The sequence below is a fragment of the Triturus cristatus genome, chromosome 6, assembly GCF_964204655.1.
Source record: "Triturus cristatus chromosome 6, aTriCri1.1, whole genome shotgun sequence".
Classification (NCBI taxonomy): domain Eukaryota; kingdom Metazoa; phylum Chordata; class Amphibia; order Caudata; family Salamandridae; genus Triturus; species Triturus cristatus.
The window spans coordinates 1,679,266,029-1,679,286,629 of NC_140589.1; the positions used below are offsets into that span (position 1 = coordinate 1,679,266,029).

The 20,601-nt window shown below is 43.2% G+C and overlaps 1 protein-coding gene across 1 annotated transcript in view; it reads right to left on the minus strand.

The window, feature by feature from the left end:
• Nucleotides 1-20,601, minus strand: part of LPGAT1 (lysophosphatidylglycerol acyltransferase 1) — a 601,684-nt gene that overhangs the window by 206,384 nt on the left and 374,699 nt on the right. Inside the window, exon 5 of the mRNA XM_085612858.1 lies at nt 20,124-20,397. Coding sequence (XP_085468984.1) covers nt 20,124-20,397 — 274 coding nt within the window. The remainder of the gene's footprint in view (nt 1-20,123; nt 20,398-20,601) is intronic.

The window sequence follows — 20,601 nt, forward strand, 5'->3', positions numbered from 1 at the left end:
TATTGGTTGTCAGAGCGCTTTACACAAGCACCACTTGCATTATACAAGGACAAATTCATTTTTTTTGTTAGGTAGAGGGAGATTGTGCTTTCCCCAGACTCACAGGATGTTGAGCGTCGTTCCCAAGACTCGAACCCGATTCCCCAGATTTGAGGTTGACCGCCCTCGCCATTAGGCCACATCCCCTCCCCAACTCTTCTGCGTCTGCAGCGTCTGGGCCCGAAGCAATGTGACTGTCAGGGCTCGGCGACAGTCTGTGGCGGGAGCTGCAGCTAGCAGGCACACTTTTCACGGGTCCTGCGCTTAGATCTCCCAACCATGCCCTGAAGCCTCCTACCCATTCATCGTCAGGATAAAATGATGCTGCGTGACAGAACATGTGCAGTGGAGATAATCGAGACCAGAACGCATCGATGGAATGCTAGGGGGATGAGCGCGTGCCGGTAAACTCTGCTCAAGCGGTGGCCGGCGGAGTTTCTAGCGTACTCTGCACTCAAAGTGGAGCGTGAAGTTTCAAAACTCCGCGGTACAAGTGGAACGTGGAATTGCAAAAATCCGGGCACCAAGTGGAGCGAGGAGTTACAAAACTCCGCGGTACAAGTGGAGCGTGGAGTTGCAAAAATCCAGGCACCAAGTGGAACGTGGAGTTGCAAAACTCTGCGTACTCCGCAGGCAAAGCTGGGTTTTCCGCCCATCCTCAGTTTTAATTTAAGTTTACTTTTTTTGGAGGGTTAAGCAGCTGCCATTTGCTGCCAGACTGCTCTGTGTTCTAAAAAGCTTTTCAAGACTCCGTTGCTCCCTTGCCCATGCCTGCTCCCTGTTGTTTAACCCACTTGCTCTTCCACTGCGTTTTGGGGGAGGACCCAGCAGCTGCAACTTGGTACAGGGATGGTCTGCCAGCTGAAAATCACTTTCACGCAAATAAAACTCAATTTCTTTCTATTTACCTATCTAAGTGGCATCTGCCATCTTAGAGTGTAAAACAAACGCTGCCTGCAGCAACTGCTGGCAGGTCACTGCGTCTCTATTCTTTCGTGCTGATGCTGCACACCATCTGCAAAAAGTATTTTGATTAAAAACACTGACAAAGAAAATAGATCAACAAGTCAAAACCTACTGGATCTGCAAATGCTTGCTTAGACCGTCAACTAGGGAGCTACTTGGGGCCCTGGGCATCTGGCACTCCATCCCTGTTTTGGTAGGTTTAATGAAGAAGAAACATTTCTTGCATGACTGGGCCCTCCTTCCTTTCAGGCTCCCAATGGCAGGCCTTAGCAATACATGAAAATGCAAAAAGCCAATTCCTCGGGTGGAAATTCTGTGTGAAGATAAAAAGGTATTGATGTAAAGAAATCTGTTTACATTAAGAGTAAACCTTTGGAACTGTACAGGAAAGTCCGGCCCTTGAAGTGACCTGTTACACCAGAAGAGACAAGGCACCAGAGGGCTTAGGACTATCTTGTTTAAAATATGTTACTGAGATGCCCTCTAAAGTAGATAAAGTTTCCAACATAAAATAGCATGTCTATTGCTATATACTAGCTACTTTAAAAAAGCTGCAACATATTATTACAGATCCATATAAAGTAGGAATAATGTGAAAGTGTACGGAGGAAACTAAGGGTATCCTTTAACAGAATTGGAGCTACCCAGTTTCAATATTTCGGATGCAGTGGTATGTTCTAAAATGGCAGAAAGAGGTTTGGCAATAAAGTTCATGGCGAAGTTGTTCGGCTGCTGCTAAGAATAAGGAAACTACCAGGTAATAAGTGGGCACTAATCTACATTTTCATAGTTTCAAAACAATACAAAGACATCCTGTGTTTCATATTTTGTAACACTACTGGCTGTTTACCATACAACTCCCATGCAATTAGGAACATAAACTATGGAAATAGAAAACTCGGTGAATCATCACAAAAAAATTCTGGCACCCAAATGTACGAAAAATACGGGATGCAACCGAAATGCTTGTTTGCGGTTTTAGTTTATTATCCAAAATAAGATTTAATTACGCAACTAGTTAGCCTCATAAATCAAAACCACCCATTATTTTAATATCAGTAAATATTGTCACTGTTAATGTGTATTTTGAGGTTTTCACAATTCTCTCTCATGCAGCTGTCTCAGAAAGGAGTCTCACATTTGCTTCTCCCACTTAACTTCAGATAACATTTAATTCCATGCAATTGCTTTCACAGCCCCTTCACTTTGCTTGCATTTAGAGACACACCATCACTTTGCCAAAGTATCGGGAAGATACTTGTTAAATAAAGAATACGTTAGTAATATGATTAAAAACGAGATCACAAAATTGTCAGAAATAATTTAGATTGATGTACATTTGTTCAATTTTAGGTTGTGGAATTACTGATCATATTTTAATTACGTTTAATTTACAATCAATAACATTTACTGTTGGTACTAAAATAACTGAATGAAATTACATAAAAACTAAATGTATTTATCGTTAACAAATCGGATTCATTTTGGGGTAGAATAAAGTTTATAGCTATTTGAATTTAATGTAGTGTTAAGTTAATTCTCATCCTAATACAATAATGGTTAATTGAATGTAAATATTTAAATTAAAACAATTATAGGGTTAACAACAGAATTAGGATTACAATAAGTATTTTTAATCTAAAGCAACAGCTGGAACAACAGGATTAGGGTTAGAAGTAGCATTAATATTGAATACTACAAGTCATTTGTCAGTTTAATTCAATATAGGTTTGGCGTCTAAATAAGTTCATTCCTTTTCAATAACAGTTTAATTTAATTGACAGTTAGGGCATGTGTTAGGTAATTGAACGCGAAGACACCGAGCGTGCAGTAGACTATGTTAATTTACATAACATAACATCCTTCCACGCAGAGTAACGCATTGCCATACTCCATATTTACAAGGCCATGAACTGGCCTGCATCACACACAAGACCCTTCACGCCCAATCCCCCAACTATCTAAACAGCAAACTGGTAAAAGCAGGAAAATCCAGAACTCTGAGAAGCACCAACTCACTTCCTCTCATCCCTCCGAAACTGAAAAGGAAAACGACCCAGCGCTGATCCTTATCTGGCAACGTACCCAGGATGTGGAACGCACTCCCTAGTTACCTCAGATGCAACCCCTCTTTCTCTTGCTTCAAAAAGGACCTGAAACTCCTTCTCCTCAACCAATACTTTACCAACCAAGTCAACCAACCTAGGCATCAATAATCTAATGGACTACCCCCTCACTTTGACCTTCAAGGATGGTGGTTACCTGACTGTTTCAACCACCTGTGTCTTTTTCCCCTCACCGTATACATACGTATTATGTCTTTGCTTATATCTGTATGCACCCTCATGTCCTGCAATGTTATGCAATTTTTCTTTTCCTTTGTGTTTGTAAAGCGCTCTGATACCCACGGGTCTAGCTAGCGCTATATAAAACTCTATAAATAAATAAATTCGTATTAAGGACACAGCATTGATGTATGTTAAGGTTTAGGGGCAGGGAATGAAATACAGGTAGGACAAAGTAAGGAGGGTGAATTAAAAGGGATTTCAGTGTTCACGGTGGGGGAAGTACAAGCTTACCACCCTCTGCAAAGTATTCATCTTGGTCTGACATACCTTCCTTTTATGAAATACTTGAATGAATGGGATTTGGAAGGGAACACATTTTGGTTCTACTGCTCTTAATGCCACAAGCCGTAGTACAGCAGAATGTAGGTCTCAGGTGATTTTAACTAAAATAAGGCACAAAACAGGGCTACGCCCCGTTCTCAATTCTACTCACTATAAGAGAATGAGCAAGGGGTGCAAAGCGATCTAGTGCTGGAGAGATTCTAGTGGCCATAATGGAGAAGTGGAGCCTGAAATTCAGTATATGCGGAGGAAGTATTCTGTAAACACAGCTATCTCAATATTAGGGGGGCAGAAATTATTCCTGAAAGGACGTGGTGCAACTGAATTTCCTCCTTAAGATTACTTGGGAATCCTTCAAACACAGGTGTCTGCATGTGGTTAGATTGGAAAGAAGTCTCCTGAAAAGCAGTTGTGACCGTGCATTTAAATGTTTGATCAAGGATGCTAAAAGTGGCTAACCTTATCTCTAATAGTAAGTAAGTAAACTTTATTTGTATGATTACTTAAAACCATTGCACAACAAAACGGCAATATTAAATTATCTCCAATAGGGAGAGTGGCATTGGACAAAATGATTTGGTTCCAATCTTTACTATGCATGCTGTAAAAACATTGTATGTGACTAAGCATTTCAACTTTGGGTAAATTAGAAGTGGTAGAAGGGGAGAATAGGAGTTATTTTGAGAAGCCAAAACCATGAGGATCAAATTAGAAGCCCTTTGTAGGTATGTGTGCGAGGAGGGTTTAGGGGCTCTATTAAGAAATGCCACATCATCTTTGAATAAGTGACAAAAAAAGTGTTCTATAGGATACATTGTGTGGAAAGAGGACACTACAAAATAGTCCTGGATAAGGGAAAGACCAGTGCCATTTTGCATGACAGATTGCTTAAACAAATGAAGGAAGTGACAATATGATAAGATGGAATGGCAAAACTATGTTAGAAGCTGCCTTACAGAGCCCTAGAAACTTACAAGTTTTTCTTTTTTTCCATTCCAAAGTATGTATAGCTTTTTTTTTTTAACTTTACGATATCATTCAATGCAACAGTAAAACATGTTCTCATTACATCAATGAACATATTTCACCTTCTTGATAAATATTTATCATTTAAAGTTATGTTATAATGCTTTAAATGATTACAACATGTAGATACCATTTCCTGAGAGGCACCAGATAATAAAAGAAAAATGCCACCTATACCGTACTACACAAACAAATGATGGACGGAATGCTGAATAAACCATATTTTCACCACCACCAGTCAAGAGATATGGGTTAAATCCATCGTTCTTTTGCTCACCATGCCACCCCAGTTTAGACCCAGCCATATGAAAACCAGTCTTGACCCTGTGCCTCATGGGAACAGTCCAGACCGAACTGCCAAGCCAGGTCCTCCCTGGACCGGAAACAAGCATCCTGGGAGCGGTTTCTGGGTATTTCCCTTCATCAGCCAAGCTAGCTTGAATCCAGTGGTACAGTGAGCAAGGGACCCACGTCTGGGCATACCCATCCCACTTAGGGTGAAAAGTGCTACACAAACAAATGATGGACAGAATGGTGAATAAATCATACATTCACCCCTAGTCAAGAGATCTGGATTAAATCCATTGTTCTTTTGCTCACCATGCCACCCCAGTTTAGACCCAGCCATATGCAAATCAGTCTTGACCCTGTGCATCATGGGAACAGTCCAGACTGAACTGCCAAGCCAAGTCCTTCCTGGACCGGAAACAAGCATCCTGGGACCGGTTTCCGGGTATTACTCTTCATCAGCCAGGCTAGCTTGAATCCAGTGGCACAGTGAGCACGGGACCTATACTGTAAGCATCTTTTCGTAGCAAGTAGTGCTGTAGATTCACATGCTTAGCATACTCCCTGCTAGTGCTGGGCTCAAACAATGTTTTTCAGCATGAAGTCTTTTGAGTCATGAGATATGGTGTGACTCCTCAGTATATACCACACATGGGCATTTGCACCCCCTTAGATTGTTTTTGGCACAGATGAGAGGATGAATGGAGTGTATATGAAAGGTATGGTTCAACAGTGCAATGTACAATAAAAAGGTGATGATTGGAATATGATCTGCAAAAGTCACACATCTGAAAAGGGTGGGCGCATGTGCATCTACGGCACTACACACTACGAATAGATGCATACAGGGTTAAGTAGTATTTTCTGATTGCAACATGAGGCTGTAGATACACGTGCTTAGCAGAGACTGTAGTGCAGTACCCTCCAGGCAGCAGCAGCTAGCGCTTAGCTGATGTAGTTGTCAGGAATAATGTTCTTCAAACAGTTTGGCCAACTAAAACCTGTTGACTGGCCAAGATGAACAAACAATAATGCCTGGTAAAGGTGTGTGGCGTTCAGCAGGTGGCTGCTTTACAGAAATTAGCTAGATGGATGTTTCCTAGGAAGACCATAGTAACCACCATTTTAAGTGCACCCTGAGGGGCATGTAGAACTAACTCTGCCTTATGGTAACCTGTCTGAATGCATTTGACAAGTCATCTGGTTATGTCAGCCTTGGAAATATGATGACGCTTGTGAGGCTTCCAAATGAGACAAAGAGCTGGTCTGACTTACGGAATGACGTGGTCCTGTTGAAGAGTGAGGGACCTTTTCACATCTAATGTGTACAGTGCTCTCTCTGCAAAGGAATCAGGCAGCTTGAAGAAGACAGGGAGCTTCATGAGTTGGTTAAGGTGCAAGTGGGATAACACCTCAGGGAGAAACTTGGGGTTAGTTCTAAGAACGATCCTGTCCATGTGGGCCTCGATGAGGGGCTCCTGAGGCGTGAGTGCTTGCTGCTCGCTGATGCGCCTCAGTGAAGCGATAGCTACAAGGAAGGCCACCTTCCAGGAGAGAAACAGTAGAGGACGAATGCACAGGTCGAAAGAGTAGACTCATGGGTCTAGAGAGTACTCTGTTGAGGTGCTAAACAGGAGTGGGAGGTGCCCTAAGGCAGTATGACCTTCTGAGGCCCGCCAGAAAGACCTTGACAACAGATACCCTGAATAGAGACGTATGGTATGTTGGGACTGTAAGTCACAACTGTGGCCAAATAAGTGTAGCTGAAAAGAGGTATATGCAGCCCTACTTTTCCAAGTGCAAAGGGTAAGGAACAATCTCCTAAGCCATGGATTTTAAAGGATCCAAGCTTTTTGAAATTTAGTAGTGTACAAACCTCTTCAATTTTGCTCCATAAAAGACCTGTGGTGTGGTCAGTTGGGACTTTTTTCAAGATGTACATACACTCTTCCTGATGGTGAAGGTACTCTAGAACCTCAGATGCTAAATCTGAACATTGGACTGCTCGGGGTCCGGGTGCATGACCTGATCGTGCCTCTGTGTGAGAAGGTCCGGCCTGATGGGAAGCCACTCATGGAGGCTGAGTGACAAACACAGAACAGGGAGTACAAATGCTGCTTGGCCCAGGATACCACTACTAGAATGAGAGTTGGTGATGTTTGTCTGAGCTTCCACAACACAAAAGGAAGCAGTGAGAGAGGCAGAAAAGTGTAGGCAAATATCCCTGAGCAGTTCATCCACAGAGCACCGCCCATGGACTGCGGATGCGAATACCAGGTGGCGAAGCTTGGGTAGTTTGCATTTTCTAGAGTAGCAAACAGGACTATCCGCGGTTTGCCCCGGCACTGGAAGTATGTGTGAAGGACCTGAGTAGAGTTCCCACTTGTGGATTTGTTGATGTGTCCTCTTGCTCAGGTTCACAAAGTCACTATCTACCCCTGTATAATGCTCTCCCATGATGAGAATTTTGTAGCAAAGTGCCCAGAGCCAGATCCTGTGTGCTATATAGGAGAGCTAAGAGGCATGCCACCCTGCTTTTGGGTGCAATACAGGGCGCTCATATGCCAGCTCAACATCCTCCCACTAATCATCAGATTTGATCAACAACAGAGGTTCCGAGCTGGGTGACAAATGTGCTAGTGGGAGCCAGATTGTGTGTCTTCCTCCTGTTCTGCCATGCCAAGAGGATCTTCTTCCGTGAAGGTGTCCAGAATGGCCATCCATCCTCTAATGTTCCCAACTGGACGACATGTCCTCGACTTCTGACTCCTACCTTTCCAATACCCCAAACTGATGTTCCCACTATACATCCACCTTGTTCGCATGCATTAACCCCAAACCATTTCTTCTCACTACATTTTGCCTCAACAAGATCGAATATGTCTTGAGATTGTATCAACTCTGAAGGCCAGATTTTACTGCTTTTATGGTTGAGTAATTTTCTTTATCTTCCATGTATGTCAATATCCGAGGTAATAAATAAAACTTTGAAAAATATAGAAATGTTCAGAATCACTGCATTGTTATTGTGTGCCCTGTGGAATTTTCTTTGGGACTGAAGTGTTTTCTTTCAACAGGGAGGCGAGGTACTACAGGTAAGTGGCATTGTTGTGGTCAGGGGATATGCAGAGATCGGACATTTTGTGGCAGTTCGCCCACAAATATTTGGCGTGGCAGTGAGAGCAATTCTGGAATGGTATGAGTTCCATTACTCATTGAGCATTCTCAGGCAACGGCAATTTGGGAATAGAGCTGGATCGCAGAGGAGGGTTAGACCTTTGACGCATTGCTGTGACAAGAAGAGTATGTGTATCAGAGCAGAGACGGCACCCAAGCTTCAAGGAACCCGATGCAGAAGGGCAGTGAAAGAACGCCGAAGAAGTCTGATGAATAATGTGAGAAAACACAGTTACCTCTGAGCCCACTCAGTGCACATCCAAACCAGATGGTGCAGCAAAACATGCTAAGATGCAGTTGGTGAACATGTGCCATATACACAGAGAGAAGGAATAGCACCACATCTCCTGACTCTGAAGACTTCTCCGAAGAAAAACAAATTGAAAACGTCTGAGCCCAACAATAGATGGCAGGAGAATGATATGCATGTGTATCTACAGCACACATGTTGCGAACAGCAAGTTTATCATTATCGTCACTTAATTCATAAAACATTCCCAATATTTATCAGAAAAAAACTGAGCAGTATGGGATAGCCACACAATCTCTGCCTCAATTTGTTTTGTAAAATATTTGAAACAAATGTAATTTTCTCAATAAAATCACAAAGGATAAAGAGTTAAAGAACTATTCATCATAATTCTCTGATCCTTCATATCAGAAACAATTCACGTCAATGTATGGTGTCAAAATTGACATATGGGCCAGCGGGATAAAGAAGCAGGGAAAGGAAAAGCAAAATGAAGAAATAACAAAAGCATAACACAAAGACAGAAATTCCAAATAAGACTTTCTGGATTCCAGATCAAGCAAATGCAGTAAATATAGCTGAATCACATCTCTTCTAAACGTTCTTAAATAATGAGCTATGGGAGTTAGACCTTGTACACGATATGAGATTAAAAGTCTCATACTAATATTCCAAATAGGAAAACGTAAAGTGCAGCAAATATCGATTTGCAATTTCTTATTTGGAACGCATTTTAATGGATTAGATTTTTTTTGCTAGTATTTTTTTTATTTGAAGACACGCACTGTATGGAAACAAGCATGCTCTAAAATCAAAATATATACTTTTTTTTTTTTTAAAGGTGAAAGCGCACACGGCATCAGTAGTCCCTGGCAATGAAGGGACTACTTGTGCGAATGTGCACATTGTGCAAGAAAAGCTGTATGTCGCTCACAGTCAGGTAAGCCAATAACTGAAGTGGGCTAAGCATACACCCATCATTGTATGCTGGGTAGGCAGCAGCAAAATGTAAATTATACTATTGCAGACCAATGGATGAAGAGAGCCGAGTGAAAGCCCCTGTTCGAGAGTATAAATAATATATCCCTTTTATTAACAAGCATTGGCATAGCCAATAGGTCACGCCTTTGGGACCTTATAAGTGTTTAGCAAGAGCTATTGCCTTTGCCAGTGTGTTTAAGCTATGGTGTAACGTAGTATGTCTGCTGTTCAGTACATTAAAAAAGTTATAAGCATTTTTGTTACCTTATATATAATTATGATTTTATGTATTATTGAACAACTGTATTAAAAAAGAAATAACATAAAAAATGCTGCAACGCATGTCTACCATGAAGACAAACCTTGTGGGATGTTTCCACGTTATGTGCACTTGTGTCAGTGCTGGGGCACCTTGAAAGCAAATGGCAGTGATGATATACTCAAGCTTTAAGTCCCATGCATGGGAATAACAAGCAAGCTCCTATTAGGAGAATACCATACGCTTACATGCTCTTGGCAGGAGGGGAGACAGAAATTTTCTTTCTGAGTGCAACAGAGCTAAACACAAAAATATACTTCCATGCATCCAAATTCTGAAATGTGCCTGAAAAAACGAGGCAAAATACTAAACAAGTTCTGGTAAGAGTAACTGCAGAATCCACACAGCCATACCGCCTCACAGAAGCCAAGAATAAAAGCTTACCTTTTTATCATATCAAACATCAATGGCTTTTGTTAAGATTGTCTCCCTGCTCTCAGCACGTTTGCTTCAGCAGGAAAGTGGCTCAGTGTGACACTGTTTCTTGAGGTAGGGCCGTACACAATGCCGAAAACTAGATGGAGTAGTGCAGCAGCAGAGGAACCAAATCCTGGCCCTCGATACTCCTGCTTCAAATGCCAAGGATCTGACGCCGATCACGCAAAGGAACTCCGAGCAATAGACAAACTTTGAAGCTATGAGATCATATCTGCCTTGTAAAAGCGGTCATCGTGATCACGTACCATAAAAATGTAAAAGGTATTTCAAGTAAATAAACAACTCTCCTTACGTGAGATGGTGAAGGGCCATATCTATGTAAACGAAAATGGAAAAAGAAAAACACATTGAAAGCCATATGAGTAAGTCACCATTAACTGTCCGTGTTGAAATTGCCATAAAACAGTGAATAATAATTAAACGGCTGAAGAGAGAACAGCCTTTTTTAAACTAAGTAAAAATAAAAACTGCCTGTAGCTAACTGCAGGGAAAACTAATGAAGTAAAAGATGGAACAAAAGATCACGGGTGGCACAGACACTTAAAAACTTAAAACAAGTCTATAAATAGCCACGTTTGATCCATGTAAATGTCAAATTTGAAGAGGCAACCTGGTAAATAAAGAACGGCAGGCTACCTGAGGTTTGTGTGCGCTACATTAAGCAAAGAAGCTGCGAGGGATGGGAGGTGTTGTGGGCGGCTGGGAGATTAAGAGAAGTGAAATCAGCACTATATGCCAGCAAGCAGAGGGCTAAAGAAAAGTAGCTGCGAGGGGTGGGAGAGGTTGTGAGGCTCAGGGAGATTAAGTGAAGCGTGGGCAGTCGTGAGCGGGATCAAATCAGCATCCTCAGCCTTCCCTTGGAGCAGCTGCTCCACTCTGTTCAAAGAACCTGTTTGCCTGGACTGGAGCCGGAAGAATTCGAAAAAAAAGTTTTTGAACTTTGGTGCTGAGGAGCTTACATAAAAAACTCTCTCAGCTTCAGCGGGCTGTGTCGTCGGGGATTTAAATAAAGGTAAAAGCAGTAATATATTCAAATATTTGAAGTCACTCCAAGGACTGGTTAGTGGATGCATAGGCTTAAGCATGCGCACTCACAGACTCGCGCCTGCACGCTCGAGGCACGTTTAGAAAAATTAAATGCAGCAACCAGTGTTTGGACACAAAACACAAAGTCAAAACCTACCAGCTACGGGTTCACGCGAGCGTGCAACCACGCTCACACATGTTGCCCCCTGCCCTCCTCAGATGTATTCTCGAGCCTCATTGCGTCACAGACAGCGCGTGCCTTAGGAAAAGAGGAGGAAGGGCAAAGTTCAAGCAGCAGCTGTTTTCAAGCACTCATGCTTGTGCTGGCTGCGGGAGCGAGCAGCGGCGCGCGGGATATCTGTTTTCAATTAACACGTGCCCTGCTGCTCGCTCCCGCAATGTGGATGCCAGCACAAGCACGAGTGCTTGAAAAAAGCTGACCAAATTCTAAAGGTCATCTCCTAGAGCAGCACATGCGCGCTGCCTAGGCGGGACCTAGAAACCAAGGTCTTGGCAAACGTCCGACAAAAAAGTTCCTCCACGTGTAGACTATTACCACAACGGTGGAACTGCAGGGCCTACAACTGAGCGGCAAGATGTGCCTCATTAAATCATGTTAAATCCACTCTAAATTCTAGGGGGTTTGACAATGGATTATGGTTAAATGCTTTTTTGAAAATTAGGTCTAAAGGCGCTGTCATTTTGTTACACAGCAGACCAAAATAGGCATAGTGGGAACCAGTTTCTATGGCGTTTACTTTGTTGCAAATAAATGTTTAAGGATAAATACTACATGAAAATTACTTACCTAAAACCTGTGAAGTAGAAATGAAAATGACAAGCCTTAAAAATTGACTATCTAGTTAATATTAATATGGGGACTCTGCCCTCCCATACAAAGCAGCCGTTACTCTGAGAGCAATAGAGGAAAAGGGAAACCAAAGGACATATTTTATATTCCCCGACTATATTTGACTGATTAAGCAAATCTTTTCGCGTCTTCCGACCTCACCATAATCTTAAAAGCATGTGTTTCTACTCTTCACGAGTTGCCTCCTTCCCCGGACATTCATGGGCGCCCCTGTTCCGATGCACGCACCTGCAGCCGTTCCTAGTACACGAACCTCACACGTGTCTGTGTGCGTCACTTGCATACTTGTGAGCACCACGCAGTTTGGTCTCCCTTGACCCTGCTCCTTGCATACACATACATCCATGCGTATATGTGCCTTGGCAGCTTTAGTTCCAGGTATATTTCCTTTCCGTCGGGTAATTTAAACACTGATGAATTCACAGACATTCATTTTAGATTAGAAGGACTGAATAATCTCATTGAATTGAAAATTGAATTTAGAATACTGTAAGAGCTGATAATTAGTGGGGGTAGAGGGTGGACGGAGAAGGGAAGGAAAATAATAAACTACAGAGCTCATAGGTTATTGCCACATATTTATCCTTCATGGCTCTGCCATTTAACAGTTTCTCGTCAAACTATTAGATTTTTCCTTCTTTGAACATTACGAAATAAAACCTACACTATGTTGCCAGAGGTGGTCAGAGTATTGAATAAAAAAGTTGAAAATTGCTGAAGGAATGTGGAATTTTACTGCATTTTGTAACCAACATGCCAAAGAGTGACTCCAGTTTCCTCAACTTAGCACACTTTGCGTTTTTACAGTAAAAATACACCTGATGCAGCACAGAAAAGAATGCTTTGGGCACGCACCAGTTTACAATCTGTATTTTGGAGATCTGTTTCAGAGGTCAGGGATCATGCGCCGTCCTCTCACAGTATTACATTTGAATTACATTAAACTCAAAAATAGTCTTTCATTTAAAAAGGTTAGGTCAGTGCAATAGTAACTAAGCCACCTTATTTTTACTGATGATATACATCCATAAATGTGTGTGTGTGTTTTCATGTTAAATTATTATATGCAACACACGCATGGCAGCTTACGGTCACTTTGCAGCATTGTGTTTGCCGCATATTGCTACTAAGCGAGCATGTTTTCTTCATGCAGGGAATTGGCCGGTTGTAAAGGTGACAATCCCATCAAGCTGTTCAGGACAACGGCCCAGTCCCTAAGTAACAGGGTTGATGGCAGGGCCGGACTAGGAATCCAAAGCAGCCTTGGCAATTTTGTTGGACCAGCCCCTAGCAGGGGGTGCACGTATGAAGCACTGCTGCTTTTGTTACTGGGGGCTGATATTGCAGCTGCAAATCCGGGCCCCATTAGCACCATCCGCCACCCTTCCAATCTCCCGAAGAAACGCCCGATGCCCGCTACGGCCAGTCCGGCCCTGGTTGATGGGAAAGCAAAAGGAGGGACGCTAAGCACTAAAGCAGCACAAGCAACAAAAACACAGTAGGGGTACACGCAAGGTAAAGCTACATGGGGAGCACAAAAGCACACAGCGATTCAGAGCAACACAAAGACCGGGGAGGAAACAAGAGGGACAGAAACAAAACAGGAGGGACAGACTAGCACAAGGTTAATGTTAATGTTAATAGAAATTTATAGAGCGCACGTACGCCGATTGGCTTCATGGCGCTAAGGCTCAAAAGGCTGACAGAAAAGACAGAAGCTAACCCTGTATAAATAGCCATGTTTTCAGAGATTTCCTAAACTGGAGGAGGTCGGTGCATGATCGGATTTCAAGCGGAAAAGAATTCCACAATTTGGGGGCGAGAGTGGCAAATCTGCGACCTCCTTGGCGTACCCGTTTGAAACCCGGGATAGAAAGAAGTGAGAGATGAGCAGACCTTAAATTGCGTGTGGGAGTGTGCCTGAGTATCATGCTGTTAAGGAACTCAGGACTGGTGCCATGCAGGGATTTAAAATGAGGCACCCCGTTTTGAAGGCACAACGCTGTGATATTGGGAGCCAATGTAGTTTCCTCAACCGAGGGGTAGCTGTGTGCCATTTAGGTTGACGATAAATCAATTGTGCTGCCTGGTTCTGGACCATCTGTAGGCGCTTAAGCAAGTAGTGTGACATGCCTAAGTATACAGAATTGGAGTAGTCCAGATGGGATAAAACCGTAGAAATCATGACCTGGTTCAAGGCTTCATGAGTGAGGAAACGGTGTATTTTCCTGATTTTGCGCATTTGGAAGAAGCACGTAGACACCACAGCTCCAACCTGAGTTTTCAGGGAAAGATTGCTGTCCAGAAATACTCCTAAAGCTTTGGCTGACGGGGCGGGAGGAGAGCCAAGCTCTGAGGGCCAGTAGTGGGGGCCCCAGTGCTTATGGCTGTCACCAGTGAGAACTATCTCTGTCTTGCCAGGGTTTAGTTTGAGATGTTTAAGATCCATCCAACTTTGAATATATAGCATGGTATCCTGGAATTCAGTGATAGAGTTGTGGGAACTATCGATCCGGAGGATGAGCTAAAGATCATCAGCGTAATTGAGGACCAGTACATTCCTGTCTTTAAGAGACTGGATCAGAGGTGCCATATAGATGTTAAATAAATGGGGAGAAAGGGCCGAACCCTGAGGGACCCCCACAGGTGGTATTACGTGGGGATGCTAGAAACTGACCCAGACGGACAGCATGAGAATGATCCTGCAGGAAGGAAGTAAGCCAACGAGCCGCAGTCCCCTGAACACCAGCCCTCCTGACACGGTCGGCAAATATAATATGGTCGACCGTGTCAAAGGCTGCGGAAAGATCCAGTAAGACCATTATCCCGCAAGGTGTCCACAACCGTCAGAATCACAGATTCGGTGGAATAGGCTGGCCGAAAGCCAGCCTGATGAGGGTCCAAGTATTTTGATGCCTCTAAAAAATTAGAGAGGCATTTTGCTACGTGGCCCTCTAGAATCTTAGCCAAAAAGGGTAGCAAGGAAAATCGGGCGGTAATTGGAAAGGAGCACAGGATCAGCTCCAGGCTTTTTCAAGAGGGGGACCACTACAGCTTTTTTGAAAGCCAGGGGGACTATGCCAGATGAAATGGACTCATTCAGTAATGTAAATGCGGGGCCAGAATGAATTGCGAGGCAGTCTTTCAATATGTGAGGGGGACAGCAGTCGGATGGAGCGCCCGATTTGATTTCCACTAATAGGTCTTGAAAGATCTTGTTACTAATAGTAGGAAAACAACTAAGAGTCCTGTTGTTACAATGTACCACAGGGGGGTCTAGTGAGGAGAGATGGGTGGGGCTGCTGGCCTTTATTGAAATAATCTTATCAAAGTAATCATTTAACGAATTACATAGAACTTGAGAAGGCATGGCCTTCAAAAGTATACGCTCAGGATTGGATAGTTCATCAATTATAGAGAATATTTCTTTAGAGTTTTTATTAGATTTCAGAATACGATTAGAAAAATGGGCTGCTTTGGTGATAAGAATGCTTTCCTTGTAGTCTTTCCGAGCAGAAGTGTATAGTAATTTTTTTTCTGAAGAGTACTTCAGACGCCATTGTCTCTCCAATTGGCGTAAGGCCAATTTCTGGGCCTTAAGGTCATTAGAGAACCATCTTTGTGCTTCCGCCCGGCGTGCTAATTTGACTTTTTTTAATGGGGCGTGTTTATTACTCGCATCAAGTAACCATTTGGACACCTTCATTTCCGAGGTATTAACATCATAGCCGGGGGGTGGAGCTGTATCAGCTAATGTGTTAAGAAAGTCATCTTTATTAATAAAATTCCACCTCCTGGCAAGGCCTCCTTCGGTCGCATTGATTTTCTTTGTAAGAGATCGTGTCAGTGTGAATTTTAGCAAATGGTGATCGGACCAGATGCAGGGTGTGGCTATAGGGATAGAAATAGTCAAGCCACTTGCCCATATTTGATCCAAAATCCGACCCTTCAAATGTGTGGGGGATGAAACTAGCTGAGTGAGGTTTAAATTTCTGAGCAAGTCTGACATCTCTGCCGATTGTGGCCCTTCCTGAGGGTCACCATACCAATAATTAAAGTCACCCACAAGGAGGAGCTTGGCATGCTCAGTCACAAGTTTAGCTATCTGTTCGCTAAGTGATAGCAGAAATTGAGACATCTGCTTAGGTGGTCTGTATAATAAAACACAGACCAAAGAATCATTAACTGATTCCAATTTTAGAACTATGTTCTCGGTGTCTGTAAGAGAAAGACATGTCAAAGAGCAGAACCTGAGATTAGTATGAATGATGGCAGCAACTCCCCCACCTGACTTGCCCGAACACCGATTGGCAAAGATGATATAATAGTCAGGGGGTAGTGCCGCCAGCATATCTGGGGCAGAGTCAGCAGTGAGCCATGTCTCGGTCAACAGCAGGACGTCAGGTTTATCGGTAAGCAAGAGTAAAAAAATATCCAACTGATGCTTAACCAGGGAGGGTGTATTAAGATAATAAATTGATATAGGTGCAAGTCTAAGTTTGACCTGATTCCGGGGTCTCTGGTTAAGAACAGTTGCGGTGTGTAGTTCGGGAAAACTGCTCCGTTTGAGGAAGAGGTTATGAGCGACTAGAGGAGGCAAGGCCTCTTGTGAAAGGCACCAATTTAAAGTGTGCATCTTTTTCAGGGTAGCAGGTGAATATGTGAGGAATTGGGCATGGCAACTGGCCCCTGGGCCCGGACGGCCGAAGACGGGCTTGCCTTTAGCACGCCTTTGGCGCGCCGCCGGCGCGCCTGCTGCGCGCGCTCCCTGTGCGCACGCGCTATCATCCGCTTTTATCCCCATGAAGGGGGAACGTCTGGTGCGCTGCCCGGGCCCCCACCCAATAGGTCCGCCCGCTCCTGCCTGCTTCGCGTGAGGAATAGGATCGAAGCAGGTTCATGATGGCCAGTAACAATTAAGTCAGGTGAGCCCTGGGTGATGGTCTGGTTGGGGGAAAAAAAGATCAGCAGCGCAACTTAGAAACTAATTAAATAAAAGGAATACCAGTAACTTTAAAAGGCTCCGGGCTTCCGTCTCAGAAGTCAACCTTTGGTGCTGCGCGCACGCGCTATCATCCGCTTTTATCCCCACGAAGGGGGAATGTCTGGTGCGCTGCCCGGGCCCCCACCCAATATGTCCGCCCGCTCCTGCCTGCTTCGCGTGAGGAATAGGATCGAAGCAGGTTCTGGATGGCCAGTAACAATTAAGTCAGGTGAGCCCTGGGTGATGGTCTGGTTGGGGGAAAAAAGATCAGCGGCGCAACTTAGAAACTAATTAAATAAAAGGAATACCAGTAACTTTAAAAGGCTCCCGGCTTCCGCCTCAGGAGTCGACCTTAGACAGCAACATGGAGACAAAGAGAGCACAGAAGCACAGGGTGAGAAAGAGCAACAGAGACAGGGGCAAAGAAGAACATTAGTATTTTTTAAGGTATTTATAAAGCACACAATAATTTCCTAAGGGGTATCCTGGCGCCAGACCTCATGTTTGCATAGCTCCATCCGTCACAAAAGACGTTAGGGTGGAATCCTCCAAAAGATGAACAAATCCGAAGTCTAACTTAATTTACAAGGCATATTATTCCAATGGGCGGGTGCCAAGAAACTGAAAGAGCGCCCACCCATTCTAGATTTCTTAATTCGCCTGCTATATATCAAAGCCTGATTATCGGAACGGAGAGCATGCGCTGGCTTATAAAAAGCAACTGTCAAGTAGAATTACCGGGCCGTTGTCATAAAGTGCTCTGTGCGCATGACAAACTAACTTAAAGGTAGCTCTATTACGGACTGGAAGCTAGTGAAGAAAATTGAGACAAGCAGTAGCTGAGGTCATGCTGGGGCTATTACAAATCAGTCTTGCAGCCGCATATTGAATAGATTGAAAGCGCTTAAAAAAATTATTCGCATTATCAACATACAACCCAGTCCCATAATCTAACCTACTCATAATCAAAGCACGAACAATATTCCTTCGTCTTTCTACCAGAGTCCATCAACACAGTCTGCACTGAGTGCATAGGAGTCCAAAACAGCTCCTACACACATCATTTACCTGGTCCTGCCCTGATAGAGTCATTAGTCAGAAAGTCAAAATTCTTCTCCAATATTTTTGGCCTGGGTGCAGGGTCTAACAATGAGGGCCACCAAGAGTCATTCGAGACATCGCGGGTCACACAAAAAAGCAAAATTTCCATTTTGTCTGCATTAAATATTAGACAGTGGGTATGCATCCACCTTGTTACTTCAGAGAGGGAGCATACTAAGTTCCCTTGTGTCTCAGTACTCTTATCATCGATGGAAATAATCAGCAGAGCATCATCATCATAAGTAAGGATCTCAAATCCCCAAGCCTCGACAATGCCCGACAGAGGTGACAAGTAGATATCAAACTAAGTGGGACTTAGGAAAGATCGTTCAGGAACCCCACAACGTAATATCCGAGGGCTAGACTTAAAAAGGGGGCAGTTGTACAGAATGAAATTTATTGCTCAAAAACTAGCTAAACCACTGCATGGTAGTAGAAGGCAGGTCAATTTCTTGCAGCCTCTGTAGCAGAAGGAAGTGCAACACAGTGTCAAAAGCTGCAGACAAGACTAAAAGGATGAGGGCCGCAGGTTTATCCTGTTCCACCAAAGACCTGATGCAGTCCAACATTGCCAATAAGGTAGATTCAATGCTGTTTTTTTTATCTCTGAACCCAGTCTGTGAGGGATCTAATAGATTATTACTCTCCAAGTACTGAGATAGTTGGGTGCTGAGTAATCTTCAAAAACCTTCGCCATATATGGTAACATCGAAATAGGGTGATAGTTGGGACAATAAGGAAATATCTGCCCCAGTTTTTTTTTCACCAACAGCAAAACCAGACCTTGATTCCAGGCTACAGGAAATTTCGCGTCCTTCAGAGATTTATTTATTAGCAGTGTTACATAGGGACTAAGAATAGGAGCCAAAAGAGTATAAATAAAATGCGGGTAAGGATCCAAAGATGAGCCTGATTTCACCTTTCCCACCATCTCTTTTACTATCTCAACAGTTCGCTCTGAGAACCTACTCCAATTGGAGGAGGTCCATGGCTGCAGACTAACATCCTTGAAAAGGTTCTCCACCATTGGGGATTGATCTACAAAGGCTGAGAAAATAGTATACATTTGGTCATTAAAGACTACAGCCAATTCATAACAAAGAAGAGCTGAAGCTCCAACTGTCTGATCCAGAGCTACATGGCCATAGACAAAGCAACATGGACCCGGGGGAGATAGAGTACCAGACGTGAGAGATTGTGGAACACACACGATTATATATCTGCTTAACTGAAAAGAAAAAATAGCACAAAAGATTGAGCAAGTTAAGAATACAATAATGTGCCCATGCTACAGGAAACAGGCAACTTCACATAGGATAAGCAAAGCCCACCAAATCCATCACAGAAGAGGAAAGCAAATGAGAATAACAATGGGGACAACCAATGGTATACAATGGTCGGGCTTAAGCTCACTGTAAGCGACAAAAATATCTAGCGAAGACCGTGCATATGCTGTTTTTGGTGCGACCTATAAACATGCTCGGACACATGCAGCTGACCAATGTACGCAGCACATGATCAAATCATGTACCCACAAATGGTAATGGGTTCTGAGACACCCCATTACTTTATTAGGTCACTGTACATATTGTGGAGCACTGAAATCAATATGTGGCAGTACAACCCACTTAACCCATTTTCATCGTCAATAAAGGCATGAGATATGCAGTACCCTGAGGTGTACAAGTACTTGAATTTTACTTTGATGAATAAGTAACAGTTTTACAGTTAAGGATGACTAAAGTGTTTTCTTATGGAAAACAAAAGATAAAATATATGGCAAAAGAGGCAGCAGTGTGGAGGAAGTGCCAAGCTCCATCTGTCACAAAGTTCAGAACAATCCCAGTGTGTATAAAAGTAATTTCAGGACCAAATGTTAAAGTCAATTTACTGGAAAAGAAAGTTCCAACCAATACTGGCAAAGTGCACAACTCACCAATCCAGTTCTCTGGTAACAGTTGCGTTATCATGTTCAGGCTTGAGGGAAAGAACTGCAGTGAAGTACCCCATCTTTGTCAGCGTCTTACCTGCATGATTAGCCGTCACACTAGATGCAGCTCCATTTTCCTGTTGGGCTACAAGTGTTTTCAAAATGACTTGCGTTGCCCCTAATCGTGGCAGGGTGACATGGGTTATAAATGGCAAGTTATTTTTCTTGGCAAATTTCTGGCTTGTTTCTCTTCGTTTCCGGAGGAAGCCTCCTTCTGGAAATAAAACAATCCATTTTCGATTCCTACTTCTGTAATATCGATCTAGATGGTCCTTGAGAAGGATTAGTTGTTGGTCACGATATGCTTTGCCCTGGAAAACAAAAGAAAGCAAGATTACAATTTTCTCTATTTTTCTGGCAAAAAACAATACATGACAGTTTGTAATCCGGATTCTGGGTGTAAATGTGGAGCTTTGTGAAACAGCCACAAAGACGTACAAAAACTGTCTTTATAAGGACGCAGAACTGAGACAGTTTGCCAATCACTATGATGGACATCATGGATTTGCAGTTCT